The sequence below is a fragment of the Simochromis diagramma genome, unplaced genomic scaffold, assembly GCF_900408965.1.
Source record: "Simochromis diagramma unplaced genomic scaffold, fSimDia1.1 OVJJ01000293.1, whole genome shotgun sequence".
NCBI lineage: Eukaryota > Metazoa > Chordata > Actinopteri > Cichliformes > Cichlidae > Simochromis > Simochromis diagramma.
In genome coordinates this window covers 3,288,679-3,307,343 of record NW_024386801.1, presented here as the reverse complement: position 1 = coordinate 3,307,343, position 18,665 = coordinate 3,288,679, and the positions used below count along the sequence as shown (strand labels likewise).

Sequence of the window (18,665 nt, the reverse complement as noted above, 5' to 3'; positions counted from 1 at the left end):
ACGGTGTAGTGTTTTGAGCATAGTCTCCGGAAATTCACTGTGTAACCCGGTAGGCTAATTTGCTATCTTAAATTCACAGTCTGAGTGAAACCAACACAGTCCAGACTTTAGAAAAACAGGATATTTGTTTTTGCCGAGTAGTTTATTTCGCCCGTGACGGTAGCTGCAACTATCACGGTTAGCGTGTAGCCGGTTAACCAGACTTGAAATGGAGGATAAGCGATTACACGGTTATGGAGGAGACCCACCCACTGATGCATCAAGGTAGGGACCTTCCGCTGAGGCAGCGGTCCACGGGACTCCAAGGAGCAACGACTGTCCAGAACGGGACCAGAAGAAGGTCGGTGAGTTCCGGGTCGGAAACATTCGGAGGTGCCATGGGACCACTTCTGCACTGGCTGCACGATGTGGCAGCTGTCACGCTCCTCAAAGCCCGACGGACACTGCTTCAGGCAGCCATCCTTTTTTGTGTCCTAGTGCTGCTGCTCTGGGTGTCCATCTTTCTCTATGGGAGCTTTTATTACTCTTATATGCCTACCGTGAGCTTCTCCACCCCAGTGCACTTCTTCTACACTGCTGACTGTGCTACCTCGGAGACGAGACTTTGCTCCTTCCCCACAGCCAACATCTCTTTCATGAAGAATGGCAGAGATCAGGTGATGGCCAATGGTCAGCCTTACCGAATATCTTTGGAGTTGGAAATGCCTGAATCGCCAGTGAATGAAGAGCTGGGTATGTTCATGGTAAAGATGTCTTGTTATACCAAGGGTGGAACGACTGTCTCATCAGTTGGAAGATCTACAATGCTGCATTACCGCTCTAAGCTTCTGCAGACTATGAGTACCTTAGTGTTCGCTCCTCTTCTTGTCACTGGCATGGCGGAGCAGAAGCAGCTCATAGAGGTGGAGCTATTCTCAGACTTCAAGACCAACGCTTATCAACCCACTATTGGTGCAGTCATTGAGATCCACTCAAAACAGGTTCAGATCTACTCATCTCAGCTCCGTATCCACGCTTACTTCACTGGTATTCGATATGTTCTGTATAACTTCCCCCTGACATCTGCAGTGATTGGCGTAGCGACCAACTTTGCCTTCCTCAGTGTCATTGTGCTGTTCAGCTACCTGCAGTTTATATGGGGTGGACTCTGGCCTCCAGATCAAGTGAGAGTCAGGGTTATGATGGGAGACGACACCCGCATCCAGCAGCGGAGAGAAGAGGTTCGAAAGCGCATGGAGAGGGAAAACTCTCAGAAGGAACTTAATTCTTCTAAAGTGACTGGATCTGTGAGTGAGTCATCTGATTTTCAGGAGACTGGCACAGGCACTGAGCTGTCAAAGAATGCCTCTGTAATCCCAGATTCCTTGGGGCCTGATGTTCCAGATAGCAAGGAAGAGGAGTCTCATGAGTCTGATGGGCCAGAGGTGGAAGAGAATTCTCCACCTCAGCTGGGTGAAACAGTACTACGGCAGAGACCTGGACCCTGGATGAGCCTTTGAACCCTGTCACCTCACACAGTTACAGTACCTGTAGGATATGCTTATATATTCCATTATCACTCTTTAGCAGTTTGAATGTGACTTGGCAGATCGTGATAGATTGAAGCATACCTACTGTTCCAATTTGATCAAATTCACATGCATGACTGTAATCAGTACTAGCCACATTGTTTTAGCTGGAACACTTCTCATTTTGACAAGAGGGTTTTTTTTGTAACTTTTAGTGCTGCTTATTTCTTTCTTCTGGACTTACAATTCTTGTCTTTGTTACATTTGAGTTTATTCTTTCCCACATCAAGAGGTGCTACATTCCAGATCTGGCTTGTCTAACAGTATTCTCTATCGTCACGTAATGCCAACAGCTTAACACACCCTTTTAAGTCAGTTCAATCTCCTCATGTGTTACCCTTACTTCTCAGTTCAAACATCATTAAATATGATGCCACTTTTGAAAGTAAATGCTTTGCAATTGAAACAAAACTGCAAAAGACTGATGCATTTTCTCAGAGGGTCATTGAGAGACCAATTAGATTTGGAAATTTTGGTGTAAAAAGACAGCTATGGTAAAAGGTGCAAAGAGCCCAGCCTGAGGGATCTAAAAAAATGATGTTTTGTTTGTTTGTTTGTTTTAATATTATAAATACATGTTCTTTTTCAGTGTACCACATGACTTACCTAGTGTGGCATATTTAGTTAAAGCTTGACTCTTTTATACAGTTGTGGTTCATTCTATGAGGTCTTTATTATTAAGTGCAGTTTGCGTTCTGCTGTTTGTTAAAAAATATTATTTATTTAGTTTTCATCACGACCAAGCACCAGAACATTTTAGATGGGTCTTTTAAGTAATATAAGTTTATTGATACATGTAAAACTTTCTTTATTTATCATTAATGACTATGGAGAATAAGAGGAATAGTAAAGTTACTGTAGAATTGAAGCTGATGTTAGTATGTGGCTCAGCCTCCATGTGTTTAACCTGCACTTCAGGGGTGCTTTGGATCCAAGTAAGTTTAAGTAAAGGAAGTGGGCAAGTTGTGTTTTCGTTGGACTTTGAACCAAAGATATTTATGTATGTAATATAATGCACTCATAATCTCTCATCTTGTATCCTGAGAAAATACGAGTAGATGTTATGTGTTAAACAAATTAAACACAGTTAACTTCTTTATTGTCACCATAATAAAGCAACTCTAGCTACCAACTGAATTTTTAATTCCTATAGAGAAATCTGATGACTGTCTTGCAGTCTTACAGTAAATTACTTAATAACAAATTTACATTACATTACATATACATTTGAGAAATGTAAAATCATCGACAAGATAAGTTAACTTGTATCTCCAGTAAACATGTCCTGAATACTAGGGTTTTTAACATTTTAAACAAAAATATGTTTACTTCTTTTTGTTCCAATCTCTTGTACAGATACTTTACTGGAAATTCTAAGCAACTTCTGATGGCTAGTTCCAGCAGGGTAGCGTGCCATGTCACAAAGCCCAAACTCGTTTCTTCAAAATGACAGTGAATTACACACTTATCAGATCTCAATCCCATAGCACCTTTGACATGTGGCGCTACAGGAGATTTTTATCATGTGATGCTATCATGTCAGCATAGACCAAAAGCTCGGAGGAATGTTTCCAGCATCTTGTTGAATCTATGCGAATTAACACAGTTTTTTAAGGGAAAAGCAGATTGAACCTGGTGCTAGCACAGTGTACCCAATAAAGTGGTCAGTGAGTGTGTGTGTGTGTGTGCAGAGAGAGCAGCAATGCAAACTCAAATGGTTTGTAATAAGTTGTGATCTGCAGATACTTAAAGGGTTAACATTGATGCTGTTGGCTTGTATTAAACATGAAATCTATATATAGGTATGTTTCACACTTAAGCATAGATTAAATAACATTACAGCTATTGGTTTGAAAAAAATCCTGCAACTTCACATGACGTCTGATTTTGTTATAAAGGTAAAAACGTACCAAAACTCTGGTGAATGCTTTTAAATGACTAAACATAAAGATGTTTATACATTCACAAACCTTCAAATTTAACTATACTGATTTAAAAAAAAAATATAGGTGTTGTGTTTAATATAAGATTAGATAAGTTTATTCCATTGTTACATTAAAACATAATGTTAAGCACATAAAACATAACAAAATCAGATTGATATATATGTAGTTTATAATAGGACCATACAAATGTAAAAGATTGCCTGAAATCATAATAAATACTATAACGTAATATAAGTATACATTTAGATAAAATATTATGCATTCATATATTTAAAAAATCAAATACATGTTATAGAATAATATAAAGATCTATGAAAGGTGGAAGCACAGAAACCAGTCGTAAATAATCACATTTCCAGAAGAAAAAACAATTTCAAGCCCTTTCAATCTTTTTTTTTTTTGCATTTTGTTTAGAAAGTTTCCAAATGCCCAGATCATATATCGTGGAATTACTTTTAAGCTTGTTTACAGAACATTTTCCTGGTACACAGGGGAATTGCAAAATTGCATGTATGATCTGTTTCAAACCAGAACCTTACAGCAACGACATTATGGCCCATTAGCAGTCTTTATTCAAAGCCACAGCTCCAATCTAGTCGATGAATTATGCATTGGTCTGGATACAGAGTGCACTAATTGACTTAAACCATCCATCTCTGGTATTAAAATCCTCAGCAGGTGCAGATACTATCTTGCACTGCTGGAACAAAATGTTTTATAATTCTTTGCACTGTAAAATCAGAAGTCACAAACTGTGAATTATACTGACTATAAAAGTATAAAAGTAGAAACTAATTCTCAGATCACTGGACAGCAACAGCTGCATGGCTGATTTACTAGAATAATGTTAATGCCTGTTTTGACACATTGCCTTGCAAACATACTATGTGAACTTGGCAATACACAAACAATATAATACATGCAACATTCCAGAGGGAAAAGATCAATTAAAAAGTTTACGGTGTTGAAATGAATAATTTCAAGGCATGCAGTCTTTTTATTTTGTTTTTTTAAATGTTGCTTTTATGTCGTGATTCAAATATCCCATTTTACAGACTATGCATTTTGGATTTCATTACTTTATGGCCTTTATAAGGACAGTTCAATCCAAAATAAAGTCATAATCCTAAGATATGTAAATGCAAACATAACTAGTATATCTAAAACTGGCCAACTCTCACCAAACAATCTGATAGACAAGTAGCACAGCAGGCCAGTTGAGGGTGTGTGTGTGTGTGGATTTGATTTAAGAGGTGAACTTTCCCTTTTAAATGATTGGCTTTACCATATATGGACCAAATACCATCACCCTGACGGTATTTGTCATGCCACTCTGCTTTAAGTGCTCCAGGACGCCACTCGAGCCTGGCCAGTCAATCCCGCCTCCCCACAGCTGAAGGTCACTTTGGTCCTTAACCTTGAATGTTCTGTTGCTCTTCAGGATGGACTTCGACAACCTCAGCTGTAGTCTCACTTGCTGCTTTTGAAGCATCATCTTCCTGCTCGTCATCTGAGCTATCAGCCCATCGCCCAACCCTTCTGACTCCCTCAGCCACTGCTGGGGCATTAACACAGGGGTTGTGGTCATAGATCACAAGTTTTAACCCCTGCATGTGAGAAAGGCTAGGAAAATGACGTATTCTGTTCCGATCTACATCAACAACAGCCAGAGAGTGCATTTCAAGCAACACTGGTGGGAAATCTGGCAGTTGGTTCCCAGCAAGCCAAATACTTCGCAGCTCGTGCAGCCGTCCAAATTCTTTGGGTAAACTCCGTATCTGGTTATATCCGAGGTGCAGGGTCTTTAGATTTGAGAGCTCACAAACAACCTTAGGGAAAACAGTGAAGCAATTAGTCTCCAGCCACAGAGTGCTAAGTTCCCTAAGCTCTCTCAGCTCTACGGGGAGGTGATAAAGCCTGTTATTACCCAAGTAAAGAATACTAAGCTGGGGCAACCTGCATATGGCTAGTGGGAGCTCCTCAAAGCAGTTAAAATCGAGGGCCAGAAGCTGCAGCTTTCTCAGGCTCTGCACTTCAGCCGGTAAGCTGCTGAGGTTGTTGTCACTCAGGTAAAGCTTCACCAACTCATTGAAGAGACAGGCAGCAACAGGCAGCTTTCGCAGCTGTCGGCTACTCAGGTCCAGGGTCCGATCTAGTGGCATCTCCTTCAGGTCCCCAACTAAGAAGCGCTGGCAGCGTTCAGAAGGAATGAAGGCGAGAATACTTCTCATGGCATTGCCCATTTTTCTTACTGTTTCTGCCACAAGACTGTTACTCGACATCCATCTCCTTTATCTTCAAGTGAATGGTGTTCCATTAACACTCCTCCACTTCCCCTCTGCGTTTATTCATCTTGATAATCAAGAAAAAAGAAACAGTGAAATCATACAACAGCTTAGGAAGGAGGATGACACATCAGTTATATTATGAAGTGCATCCTTTAATGTAATAAAGGGGATGTTGTGTCAAGGTAATATATAATAAAATTAAACAGAAAAACATTGTAAGTGTTAAGATGTTCATACAAAAAATTCAAAATACCTTCTTTCTAATGTCTTGCTGATGATATCCAGTATGACTCCCAGTATCTCCTACAGTAAGCCATTTGTTTATCCAACTTAATGAGCTGAAAACTTATTGTATTCCCTGGGCAGATATTTCCCAGTGCAGTCCTCTCACTATCTCTCTGTGGCTCCAAGCTCTGCCAGACTCTCATGGCTATAGCAACCACTAGCTCTCTCCTCCCCATTTGTGCCTAATGACTTTCCCCTCTTCTTCTCTGAGATGACAGAGGTGGGAGAGAGAGAAACAGGGAGGGGCAGGGTGACATGGATAAGCAGAATAAGTGCTTTGTGATGAAAGAGCAACAAAGGTCATTTGCATTCTGCTGTAATCATCCCAGAGGCAGTCTTGGGTGGAAGCCACTGGGCTCAACAGGTGAAATGTTCTTAGCAATTTGCCAGTGTTTGCAGGGATATCAGATTACTTTGATTAGAGTATACTATGTTTTCAGTTATGGAAAATCTCTGTAGATCTGTGTTTTGCCAATGCCACATTGTATAGTCTTGGAAATGGGTTCATTTAAAATCAACACATAGCAGGTCAAATCTTCCAAATCCAAACAATCTTCATGCAAGCTTATACTCAAAGATGAATATCCTGTAAGTAAGCTGGATATCTTACAAGAGGTGTGAAGTGTCCATGCTATCTGACATATCTTCATTGGGGCTATTTTCCAACTAGATAAAATTAGGAAGGGATTTCATTGTCCTTATCTGAGGGGGCAATAGTTGACCCTCATCTGCTTTCACTCACTGACACACTGTTTTTATCACTTTCCCGCAGCCACTTACTGCCAGAGCACAATGGTGTGACTGTCATAAAAAACCTGTTCATATTAAAAATCTGGATATCTCACAGGAAGGGAAGCACAGATATAATATATGGTTCCAGGGTGAAGTAACTGGAATGGAAACATCATTAATTTTATACCTGCCTTTTCTACTGTAAAACCCATTTATTTCCCCCCCTTACACTAGGCTTACTTGTTGTTCCCAAAGCTTTCAGCTATGTCCAGTTCTTTTCCTCAGCAGATAAATAATGATGATTGATGGTTTGCCAAACACTTTAAGTCTAACTGATAAAGGATCATTATAACAGCCTTAAGACGCCATCTGCTGAGGAAGTCCATACAATGTGGTTTTAAGTTTCCGGGCCATATTAAATTCATGTGAAGCTGCTGTTTTACAACCTCACTGAGTAATTCATGCCACTGTGAACAGTGTTAGCTCCTGCAGGTCCACTTTAAAATACCTCTGACTACCAGGCTTTTCTCAACTACTCATTTTATGTAAGATATGAACAGATATAGCCCCCAGTTTGTTGTGTGCTAATTTGATTAAATGTAGAAATACAGTAAAAGCAAACAAACAAAAAATGTTAAGTAAAAAACAACCAAAAACCCAGTTGTGACATAAGGCCCTTGTCAACACGTAAAGTTCATGTTTTTGCACAGAAACCTGTGAGATTTGGGATACTCTATGAGATATGTGTCAAATGTGGTTGGTAACCAAACTTTTATTGCTGACAATCACATCCTCTGCAGTATGTAAATCCACAAATTTATTTTACTGGAGTGAGACACCTGATGTTCACACGAGGGAGACAAAAACTCGACAGTGTCATATTTGCTTTAAATGACTGCAAAATCTTCTTTTTTTCTTTCCCCCTCCGTGAAGTACTTTTCTGGATATCTGTTGGTTCTTCTCCCAGCACCCTGTTAGGGAAACTATCAGATGTGTTCGTTTTTGTGTACGGAAGTGATCAGCAGGTTGTAAGGTCAGGGGGTAAAGGCTAGACCTCTTTCGATTGAGAATACTCACAGCCATCTTGGATCTAACGAAGCGAAGGGAAATTGATGCGGTGAGATTATTTTACTTATTTTTGTTCTTATGTTAAAATTGCCCTATGTAAATTAAACTCCGTCAGCTGGAGCTTTTTACCTCCCTTGCTTTCTTTCGTTTAAATACGTAGCACGTCGTTAGCCTTTAGCATCCGCAGATTGTCGCTATTGGTCTATCTGCTGCTACTGCCACTGCCTGCAATCGGAGCATAAACTGAGCCGTGAAAACACACAGCTGACAGTGGATAAACGGAGGCAAAGAGGGCCAGTGTTACTGGTAGCTAAACCACTGTGTATTTCTCAGTTTAAACGCTCTGTTACTTTGGTTGTTTTTAGAGTAGCCAGTTAGTAAGCTGACGTTAAGCTAGCTAAGCTAACTCAAAGTGACAAGCACCTAGCCTGCTAATGTTAGCTACCTAAACTAGTGTTGGCTAGCCTGTTAGCTTTGTTGCTGTTAAACACATCAATAGTGAAGTTTAACGGGATGGAACTTAACAGCCAGTTCTGCTGTCATCTCATTTAGTTAACAGGTATCGTAGGGCTGCAGTTTTTGTTTTTTTTTGTTGTAAAAGTCAAATAAATCAATCTTCATTTTAAATTCGCAGAGAAAGCAACTATTCAAAAGTTTATTTTAAGAACCGTAAGGTGCCAGTTGTAGCCCATTGAATTACAAAGAAATTATAACATATTGCATTTCCAGATGCTTCCATTTAACTTAGCCTTGCAGTCATATAAGATATCTTTTTGTCTATACAAAGGTTGTGAAATATCAACGCTGTGTGGCGGCAGTAAAGTTCCAGTTGCACAAACAATACAATGCGGTGCTGTTAGTTTCAGACATGGGCTATTCAGTCTCAGATCATTGGGGTTTTTAACAACATTTTCTGCTCAGCCGTCTTTGATTTGCCTAAAAAATGTGTAGTCCAAAGTTTAAACATATAGAATGATTGCTGTGAAATTTCAGCATCGCATAGGAAGTACTTTAAATATAAAGTACTTGAGATATACAGTACTGTGCAAAAGTTTTAGGCAGGTGAGGAAAGATGCTGTAAACAAAGAATGCTTTCAAACATGCAAGTGTTAATCATTTATTTTCATCAAACAACAAAATGCAGTGAATGAACAAAAGAGAAATCTAAATCAAATCAGTATTTGGTGTGGCCACCCTTTGCCTTCAAAACAGCATCAATTCTTTTAGGTATACTTGCACACAGTTTTTGACGGAGCTCGGCTGGTAGGTTGTTCTAAACATCTTGGACAACTTACCACAGATCGTCTGTGGATTTAGGCTTGTCGATGATATATACGTGTGTGTTTCCCCCCACACATTGATTTGATATCTGAAGCAGTGTTTGAACTCGAATATCTGAGAATCTGTTAAAGAGAACTGGCTTCTTTTACCATGAAAGTGAATCAGGTTCTTTAAATGGGAGCAAATACAGTAAAAAGTTCCAAGAATTATTCAAATGTGTTTTAAAAAAAAAACCCGTCTCATAGACTAACAAAAAAGAATAACATTAGTTATTAGTTAGAGACAGTTTCTGGAAGGTATTGACAATTTCACAATAGTACAAAATCAAACATGTAGAATGCTTAATCACAGAAATGAAGAAATAGTTATTTTTATTCAGCTGCCATTCTGGATTGAGGAAGCCTAACAAGTTGTACTGCATAACAAAAATTTCAGCCTAGTAGTCTTACCAGATTAGAACAGATTTCTCTGGTTTCCAAGGTGCTCTCATTATAACTGAGAAAGTACTTCTGCTAAACATAATCTATGCAAATTTGTTATTTTCACTTGCTCCCTGACCCTTGCTCTGTCTAAATTTAAAATGTAGTCAGAGGGATTAAAAATGCAACAAGTACTCATGTTAAAATAAAATAAAAATCACAAATAAGTATAGCAAAACAGGAGTAATGAGTCAGTAGTGTTCCAAGGCCAAGTTGCCATCAACACAGGTGCAATTGGTAGTCTGATACAAGACTCTAACCCTAGGAGCTAAATTCTAATCTTAACCCCCCGTATGTGCTTCTTTAACTCTAATCCTTACCTATTAGCCAGTATGCCTTGAGCTGACTCCTATTCAAAGCCCAGGAGGAACCGAAACTGGGATTCACCCCCTGCCTGCTTACCCTTCTGAACCTGCTTCCACCTTCCTTACCCCAGAGGAATGCTGAGGGGGTTTTAGGACACACAATACACCTTAACGGGTGGTTTGGATTGCTTGATGCCAATTTATTATCCACTTCTGATCCCTGCAATGTCTCCTTGCTAATTTCTTCTCCCCATCACAGACTTAGTAGAGCAGTATAAGGTGCAGGGTACTAGTGGTGACATATGTTTGTCTGTGTATTATCTTGACCAAACCAATTTGGCCGATGGACCATTTCGGAGAGAGTCTTTAACAGAAAATGCGTACCCCTGTTCCTAATTCTTACCCTGCTGCTGCAACTGTGAGCAGAGATCGGGCAATTGCCACGCTGACTGCCTGAATGAATGCTGCAAGAATTATTCTATAAATACTAAAACTAAAAAGAATTTTAATGTCCAATTTTGAAACCATAACATTTTTAGGCTAGTATAGAAGTTGACCAGAAAATATTGTATAGGTTGAACCTTACTGGCTCTGAATTTTATCTAGTTCAAGTAGAAATCTAAAGAGAATTAAAATTCAAATCTAAGCCACAGTATAAGTTCAAAAAGTTCACTCTTGAGCGTCTGCTTTCTTTCACATGCACATTTTAATTAATGTTCCTTTCTCTCTCTTCAGGTGACGAAAGGCATGTTTGGTGCTAGAAAGAAATTTGTAGAGTTCGTTGACGTTGTCGATAACGACTTTACCGATGAAAGCATGTACTACAACCAGCCGACGATGTTTCCACATCGGTCGGATAAAGATGTGAGTTTTGTGTGCTGGTACACCTTTCTTACCTGTTGAGATTTTTTTTCCACATTTATCTTACTCTGTTCTGTCCTTGAATGTTTTTCTCCAGATGCTGTCCTCTCCCTCACCATCGTCATCGGGTCAGCTGTCGCAGCTCGGTGCGAGTTTATATGGTCCACAAAGTGAGTGCTGACCTTTATCTTACAGCCTGTTACATCAGTTTTGTCATTTGTGATGGACTTAAAATCGTAAAGACAATTCTGCTTTTTACCTCTGAACTAGAGTTACTTAAAGTTTGATTGTGTTATTTGAACAGATAACTGAAAAGCTTTCTTTTGTCTTTGTGCAGGTGCACTCGGCTTCTCAGTAAGAGGCATGGGAAACAACACACCTCAGTTAAACCGAAGTCTAACGCAAGGTTCGCAGCTACCGAGTCATATCACCCCCACAACAGGAGTCCCCACCATGTCTCTCCATACCCCACCATCACCAAGCAGGTGAGTGTGAACTTGACCGATTAATCGTGCTGTTTAAGAAAACTTTGAATTCACTAAATTGGACGATGATGTTTTGACAGGGGGACGTTACCGATGAATTCGAGGAACGTGCTGAATCACTCTCAGGTCGGTCAAGGCATTGGGATAAGCGGCAGGACCAACAGCATGGGCAGCTCGGGGCTGGGAAGCCCCAACCGTAGCTCACCCAGTATCATCTGTATGCCCAAACAGCAGCCAGCACGCCAGCCCTTTACCATAAACAGGTAGATGGATTTAGTATTTATTGCACATATCCACCAGTGTTTCAAAGGGACATGGCCCTGTACTATGATGCAAATTCAACATACACAGGATGTCTTTCTGCTATCTGGGTTCAGTTATCTTAAAACTGGTGATTGAGCCAAGCAGTCACAAGAAGCTGATTATCAACTTAACAAGGCAACCCAGGGTTTCTCAATCTAGCTACCAGCATGAAAGAGGTGCTGTTTACAGCTTTTGACCAATCTGAAATGTGGATAAGTCTGTTGGAAGCAGAGCAGCTGATTTTGCAGAAAATGACAAAACTGTAACATGAGGAAAAATCTGAAGAAAATAATACATGCTGAACCCAAACCTTTATATGCATTTTGTGTGTGTGTGTGTGTGTGAGAGAGAGAGAGAGAGAGAGTTTTTTTTTTTTTTTTTTTTTTTTTTTTTTTAATAGTAGCGTAGTATTAAAAGCGCCATATGAATGTATGTGCACTTTAAGTGTTTGATCAGGGAGACTCCCAGAGTCCTACTGTATTAATAAAGTTTAGCCTATTACAGCCTGAAAGAAAGCGGGTAAGAATGCAAGCTGCTGAAGTTAACAGGCATCTCACAGCTCAGTCAAGAACAGGAGAAACTAATACAGTGAATATTTACTTTACATTAAAGTTTAGATGTACACAAGATGTTTTTTGTTTTAATCTTTCAGCTTTATCCCGGTCTCAGATTTTAAAAAAAGAAACAAAAAAAGTTCAAAACAAATAAGTAAAAATAGGCGCCCCGTTTGTAAATTTAGAACAATAAAATGGTTTGCACCCGACAGGAAAAATAAACTTATGTCTAAGAATCTGTTTCTAATCCAACATAGTGAACTACACAACTTTATCCATGCACTGAAATCCAAGGAACAGTGACATTTTGCAGAAAACTGATTGATGAGTAGGCACTGGTTTTGTACCTGTTTATCTTTAACTGTGAACATAACATGCGTGATGTACCACCTTTGTAATAATGAAAAGCCAGGGTTAACCTTGAAGTTACCTGGATGAGCTCAAATCTTGCTTCATAGTACTGGCATGGGTTACCTTCGGTGTGTCCTTTTGTGTGTACAGTTGCGTTCTAAAACATGTTTTTCTAATTAAGGAAATGTTTGTATCCTTTTTCTTTCTTTTTTCTTATTTTTTTCTGTCTCTGCAGCATGTCAGGATTTGGGATGAACCGCAATCAAGCTTTCATGAACAACTCATTATCAAGCAACATCTTCAACGGCACAGGTTGGTTGTTCACTTTTGTCTAACCATCAGGTAACCATTAGGTTTCAGCTACTTTTAGACTAACATTGCTCTGCCTGTGTGTGTTTAAAGCATAAACAACAGCCACAGCCTGATAAATAATACTGTTTCCTGCACAAAATCACAGCTTTCCATTAATGCTGCTGTTAGGGTCTTATAAGAGTTAACAGCAGCAAACAGTGCTACCCATCATACATAAACTGTGTATCCTTGAAATGAATTGCAGGAAATTAGGTCTGAATAAAAATCTGATTAAACTGATCTGACTCTTTTTAAACTGTTACATAAATACACATCAAAAAAGGGGAGAGCTGCTACATCCTTAATCTACTTTATAATAAGGCTACATTATTACATATTTACAAAAATAGTGTATTTAAGGATTCACATGTTTGTATTGTCCTTGTGTAACAGATGGGAGTGAAAATGTAACAGGACTGGATTTGTCAGACTTCCCTGCATTAGCAGATAGGAGTCGGAGAGAAGGGACCGGAAACCCTACACCAGTTCTCAACCCACTGACTGGACGAGCGCCTTATGGTAAGCCATTAGACTGTAGAAAGTGTCTTATTTTCCTCACATGAATCACTGACAGCAAATTCCATCAACACTGGAAATGGATTTCAGCTGAAAACCATCAGATGAGCTTCATAATGTTAGCTAAGCTTTTGTTACACTGCACACGACAGACTATCATTGCTGATTGTACCATTTTGTTTGTTTTTGTTTTTTTTCTTTGCTGTTACACTTTCATCATCAAGTTGGCATGGTGACAAAGCCATCAACTGAGCAGACACAGGATTTCTCCATCCACAATGAGGACTTCCCTGCACTGCCTGGGCCAAACTATAAGGATCCCACGTTGAACAACGATGACAGCAAAACTGTAAGTCACACAGCACACTGGCAGGACTTTTTTTTTTTTTTTTTGTGAGAAGGGTACAGATCAAAAGAATTGAAATAAATACATGCATTATTTTTCCTGCCTATTGATTTTTTTCCCCCTTCCCTTTAGAACTTGAACTCCACAAACAAGAGCACATCCAATGCAGATGGGCCCAAGTTCCCCGGAGACAAGACGGCTTCAGCACAGAACAACAACCAGAAGAAAGGGATTCAGGTGTTGCCTGATGGTGAGTCTTCACTGCCAATCGTATTGCTGCTATTCCACCAAAACAACCCTTCTTAATTGCCTTGAGTGAGGCAGTTGGACGTGCTACCCTGCATTTGGGGTTAGATAATTATCAACTAAGCTACAGTGAGGAAACCAACAAAATAATGTTCATTGTAACACAGCCATAATCACTTTTCCATTAATTTACCTGTGATCATGAGTTCAAAGAGGTATTTAGTTGGTTTGTTCACAAAGTGTAGTTATTAATGCAGAGGTGATTTGACATTAAGTACTGAATCTAGCTCAGAGTCCAGTTTCTACAGTTTGTTTTAATCTTGAGTTGTCTTGCTGCTGCAGGTCGGGTGACGAACATTCCCGCAGGAATGGTGACGGATCAATTTGGCATGATTGGCCTACTGACGTTTATCCGGGCAGCAGAGACTGATCCGGGGATGGTCCATCTGGCGTTAGGAAGTGACCTCACAACACTGGGACTCAACTTAAACTCACCAGAGTAAGACAAATTTCATTACCCTGCAAATACATACTGATTTTTCCTATAAAAAAAAAAAAACACACAAAGAAACAATAAAATTTTTTAGTCCAATAATGCATGTTACATCTGTCTACTTTTATTTTTAATGAATGAATCTATTTAGTTCCCCACCGTTTCTTTGGATGGATGTAATCGTATTGTCATTAATGTATCAGTGGCTGAATACAAGAGGCGCAGTGTCTTTGTTGCCTTAGAATTAGCTTTTTATTATCTGCAGAAGGGGTGAGTCCCTTCACTGTCATTTTTATACATTAGGAACCTTTTGCATTTGTAACAGTCACGGGAGGAGCACTAAATCATACACGCTGGTCTTTTAAGTTTCAGGGTCTATGATTTTTGATATACATCAAATTTCATTCTTACTCAGAGGTAATAAAGAAATAAGAGGAAAGAGACTCCATTAGTTAAGTTTGCCCCCTGCTGACTGCATCAGTAGGTTGGTAAAAGTTGGTATTTTCAGAGTTTTTGACATTTCTTCCTGTTTTATCTAAAACGTTTAGCAAACAGTCTGCTTTTGATATTAATACTAGCAAGAACTGATTGCAACTAAACTCTTTGACAGAAACTTGTACCCCAAGTTTGCCTCTCCTTGGGCTTCCGCACCTTGTCGACCTCAAGACATCGGTAAGACATTAATTTGATGTATGACAGTCCTGAGTAGCTTTCAAGACCAGAGTCAGAGCAGGTGTCAAGACATTTGCATTAGTGCTGAGGAGGAGCAGAGAAAGGATGCAATGCAATCTTAGTATTTTTGTAAAATATTTACATTTTTAGTCATGTTTTTTTTCTTTTTTCTTTTTTAACAAAAACTGTTGTTGTGGAAATTAAAGTACAAACATACATGTGGCCCTTTAAAATTACTGCAGCTAAAAAAACTTTCAACTATTTTATTACAAGTAGTTGGCTGTTGACAGAGTTGATTAATAAGATTTAGATTCTGGCAGGCCTCCTGGTTTTTTCTTTTTTTTATCCAACCTGGAGACCACATTTTTGGCATATCAGTAGCAGAAATTTTCAAAGCCACAGTGAATTAAAACAGTTACACACTGCTTTAGACACTCTTGTGTGTGCTGCTAACCTATATCTGTATCTGCATTTTTAGACTTCCATGTTCCATCGGAGTATTTAACAAATATCCACATAAGGGACAAGGTAACCATGAACTTGAGCTCAATGTAAGCGGTTCAAAGATTAATGTAGTAAAATAAAATTAATCGATACTGTCTTGTCTTGACTCTAGTTGGCTGCCATCAAACTGTCTCGATACGGTGAAGACCTGTTGTTCTACCTGTACTACATGAATGGAGGAGATCTGCTACAGCTTCTGGCAGCAGTGGAGCTGTGAGTACTGACTTTTTGCTAGAAACTGGCACAAAGGTGTTTGTCTGTCCAGGAGATGATCACCTTACTTAGCAAAGAAGTTTAAAGGAGTCGTGTAAAGTCGACAGTCTTTGCAGTTGCTGCTTCGTATTAAAAACGTTTCACTGGCGAGCAGATGAGACAGTTTTGTGAAGAGGAAATTAAGCAATCCGTAAACAGAAAAACAAGCTAGAACATTATCCCTGCCATAAAACTGAATCTAAATTCTAAACCACAGGGATTCTCTCAGCAGATGCAAATATAATTGACTTTTTCCTGACACACAAGTTCAGCAACATTCATCTACAACCCAGCTCAGTAGGCCTTCTAAGGCCCGTTCAGTCCAAAGGCCTCGGAAGACACAACTGAGAGCGGAAGCCAGGAGGGTTGAACCAACGCACATTAAGAAAAAGCCTAGACTACTTATTAACGATGAACATAGCTTGCTGGTCTAAAAAGTAAAGTAAAGGGTATGCAGAAGTATTTTCAAATCTGCATTCATTCTTAATGACTTCTTCTTGTGTAGAAGTCCATGGGGGGGGAAAATGAACCATACTCATCACTTGATGTAATCTGTTATTATCTCAGTTTCTGTTTTTGTTTTGTTTTTTTGTCCTATTTGGAGTTGAATAGATGACACAACAGGTTCTCTGTTATTTCCACCCCTCAGTTGTGACCAGATTTCAAAAACACTACATGGCAGTGCTCGAAACAGCCAAGTCAGGGTTTTAAAGTCGAACTACACAAGTACATCTCTTATAAACAAACTTTTGGAAAAAACGCTTGTAAAGCTTTAAAATGGTGATCGATTCTGCTGTGTACTCTTAGATTAACACTTAACAAGGTACAATATTGTTTGTTTATGGAATAATTTTTCTTCTTTTGTATGAACATAATCATTTTTCGTTTTTGTAGAAATAGCTGGAAGTGTGAGTGAAACTCCTTGAGGTTTTTAAGGGTCTTGAAATGAATCTTTCTTGGTCCCTGGTTAGCCACCAGGTGGCGGTGTTTTATTTATTTATTTATTTATTTATTGTAATACTTCTTATTAATGTGTTCTTCACTCTCCAGCTTTAACCGGGACTGGAGGTACCACAAAGAGGAACGGGTTTGGATAACTAGGGCACCTGGCATGGAGCCTACACTGAAGACTAACACCTATGAGAGGGGTACCTACTACTTTTTTGATTGTCTTAACTGGAGGAAAGTAGCCAAGGTAAGAGTTGATATTATCAAGTTTTATTATTTTTAGTTTTGAGGATTAGAGCTATTATCTTAAAACTATCTGTTTCTCTAAGGAATTTCATCTGGAGTACGACAAGCTGGAAGAGAGGCCTCACGTGCCAACAACATTCAACTACAACCCAGCCCAGCAGGCCTTCTAAGGCCCAACCAGTCCAAAGGCCGCAGCTGTTCCTGTACACGACACCGTTGTCCAGGAGGGACGAGGAGGTCCACACAGCTTGGTTTTTTTATTCCTCGAGGATTTGGCTCTTTGACTGTAGGGGTCATCACCACCATTAAAACTGCCCTGCATTTTCAAATTTACAAGCTGCCCCAAAACACCAACGAATGTTTTGTTTTTATTCTTCATGTTCCTCCTGTTTTTGTTTTTTGTTTTTTGTTTTTTTTTTCCTCCTCTCTTGTTTTGAGCAGGGTCTGTGTTATGTTTACGTCTCTGAATCTGAAGCCTGTTTTTTCTCTGAAAGGAGGACTGACCTTGTGGCACAGGGCAGTGACAGAACAAAGGTTATTCTTTGTATTTATACCAAGTGTTAACTGAATTAAAGACGGGGAAAAGAAACGTTGACATCCTAGGAAGCAAGTTAAAGGGTGAAAGAAATGCAATGTTTATTGTTGCACTATATTTAGTAATAAAAGAACACAAAATTTGTTTGTCCTTTTTTTTATGTGAACACTCCCTGATAATTTCTCCCCCTCTTTTCTATTGTTATTTGCTTTTCTTTTGTTGTTGATGTTTTGAGTCAGGGAGCTCATGCAATTCTCCCACATCTATACATTTCACCTTTTTAGCCTCCCTCCTTTCAATTTACATTCATCCTTCCACCCTGTTTTTGCGTCACCAAACCTTTTCTGTCACATACAGTTTCTTCGTCTCTCTGTGACGTCTGTGCTGCCCAAACATGGACACAAATGTAGGAGACTACTTTGATGGAGAAGGCCTCAGAGGCTGAACATCTACACGACTTTGCTCCAGAGCAAACAGAACTCTTTCCAGTCTTTGTTACAATTTTGTAAGAAATGTGTACATTTTTTTTCTTTGCATCACATAAATTAGTATATGTATGTACGAATGTGTATATATGATTGCTACATATATGTATGTGTGTGTGTATATATATATACATATATATATATATATGACATTTATTTTGGAAGAAATTTTGCCCTGACTTGTACCTCGTTTTTATGAGGTAAGCATGGATGCAATATGTGGATGCGACAGGAGTTTTCGGGATCTGCTGGACAGGGTGTCACATGACACTGGGCACTTGCATCAAACTAAAAAATATTAAAATATCACATGAGGAAAGGCCTGAATCTAAGCCCCACCATTAAAAAATTAAATAAACCTGGAGATCATTATCATCCCCTGAATTTCGACTCAAACACAACCAAAAGGATGCATTTCATTTTAAGCTGATTGAACAGTGGTGGACAGCAGCATTTCATAGCAAACGGAAAAAAGACATGAGGAAAAAAAAAAAAAAAAAAGACCAATCTTGTATTTTCTGAATTTAAAATCTTAATTTCTTTGTATTAAAGCAGAAAAAGGCTT

At 39.1% G+C, this 18,665-nt stretch overlaps 3 protein-coding genes across 3 annotated transcripts; 2 read left to right on the top strand and 1 right to left on the bottom strand.

The window, feature by feature from the left end:
- Nucleotides 1-41: 41 nt before the first annotated feature.
- LOC120729515 (seipin-like) lies at nucleotides 42-2,700 on the top strand. The gene has a single exon (XM_040025159.1). It carries the CDS (start codon nucleotides 234-236, stop codon nucleotides 1,497-1,499), a length of 1,266 nt encoding a protein of 421 aa, XP_039881093.1. The 5' UTR covers nucleotides 42-233; the 3' UTR covers nucleotides 1,500-2,700.
- Nucleotides 2,701-3,579: 879 nt separating this feature from the next.
- lrrc10 (leucine rich repeat containing 10) lies at nucleotides 3,580-6,527 on the bottom strand. The gene is made up of 2 exons (XM_040025160.1): nucleotides 6,056-6,527; nucleotides 3,580-5,866 (listed from the first exon to the last, which is right to left on the bottom strand). The coding sequence occupies exon 2, from the start codon at nucleotides 5,794-5,796 to the stop codon at nucleotides 4,927-4,929; it is 870 nt and encodes a 289-aa protein (XP_039881094.1). The 5' UTR covers nucleotides 5,797-5,866; nucleotides 6,056-6,527; the 3' UTR covers nucleotides 3,580-4,926.
- A 1,260-nt stretch (nucleotides 6,528-7,787) lies between these two features.
- cnot2 (CCR4-NOT transcription complex, subunit 2) lies at nucleotides 7,788-18,583 on the top strand. The gene is made up of 15 exons (XM_040025156.1): nucleotides 7,788-7,936; nucleotides 10,688-10,816; nucleotides 10,911-10,983; nucleotides 11,151-11,298; nucleotides 11,379-11,561; nucleotides 12,742-12,818; nucleotides 13,251-13,376; nucleotides 13,598-13,722; nucleotides 13,852-13,969; nucleotides 14,308-14,464; nucleotides 15,069-15,130; nucleotides 15,609-15,658; nucleotides 15,747-15,847; nucleotides 16,937-17,081; nucleotides 17,164-18,583. Exons 2-15 carry the CDS (start codon nucleotides 10,700-10,702, stop codon nucleotides 17,248-17,250), a joined length of 1,569 nt encoding a protein of 522 aa, XP_039881090.1. The 5' UTR covers nucleotides 7,788-7,936; nucleotides 10,688-10,699; the 3' UTR covers nucleotides 17,251-18,583.
- Nucleotides 18,584-18,665: the final 82 nt, after the last annotated feature.

Excerpts from the sequence above, each read along its gene's own strand:
- LOC120729515 (XM_040025159.1), top strand. The coding sequence starts at position 234 with ATGGAGGAGACCCACCCACTGATGCATCAAGGTAGGGACCTTCCGCTG.
- cnot2 (XM_040025156.1), top strand. The coding sequence starts at position 10,700 with ATGTTTGGTGCTAGAAAGAAATTTGTAGAGTTCGTTGACGTTGTCGAT. Across the intron at positions 12,819-13,250 it reads CAACATCTTCAACGGCACAG|ATGGGAGTGAAAATGTAACA; the intron begins GTTGGTTGTTCA and ends CTTGTGTAACAG. Across the intron at positions 13,970-14,307 it reads GATTCAGGTGTTGCCTGATG|GTCGGGTGACGAACATTCCC; the intron begins GTGAGTCTTCAC and ends TTGCTGCTGCAG.
- lrrc10 (XM_040025160.1), bottom strand. The coding sequence starts at position 5,796 with ATGTCGAGTAACAGTCTTGTGGCAGAAACAGTAAGAAAAATGGGCAAT.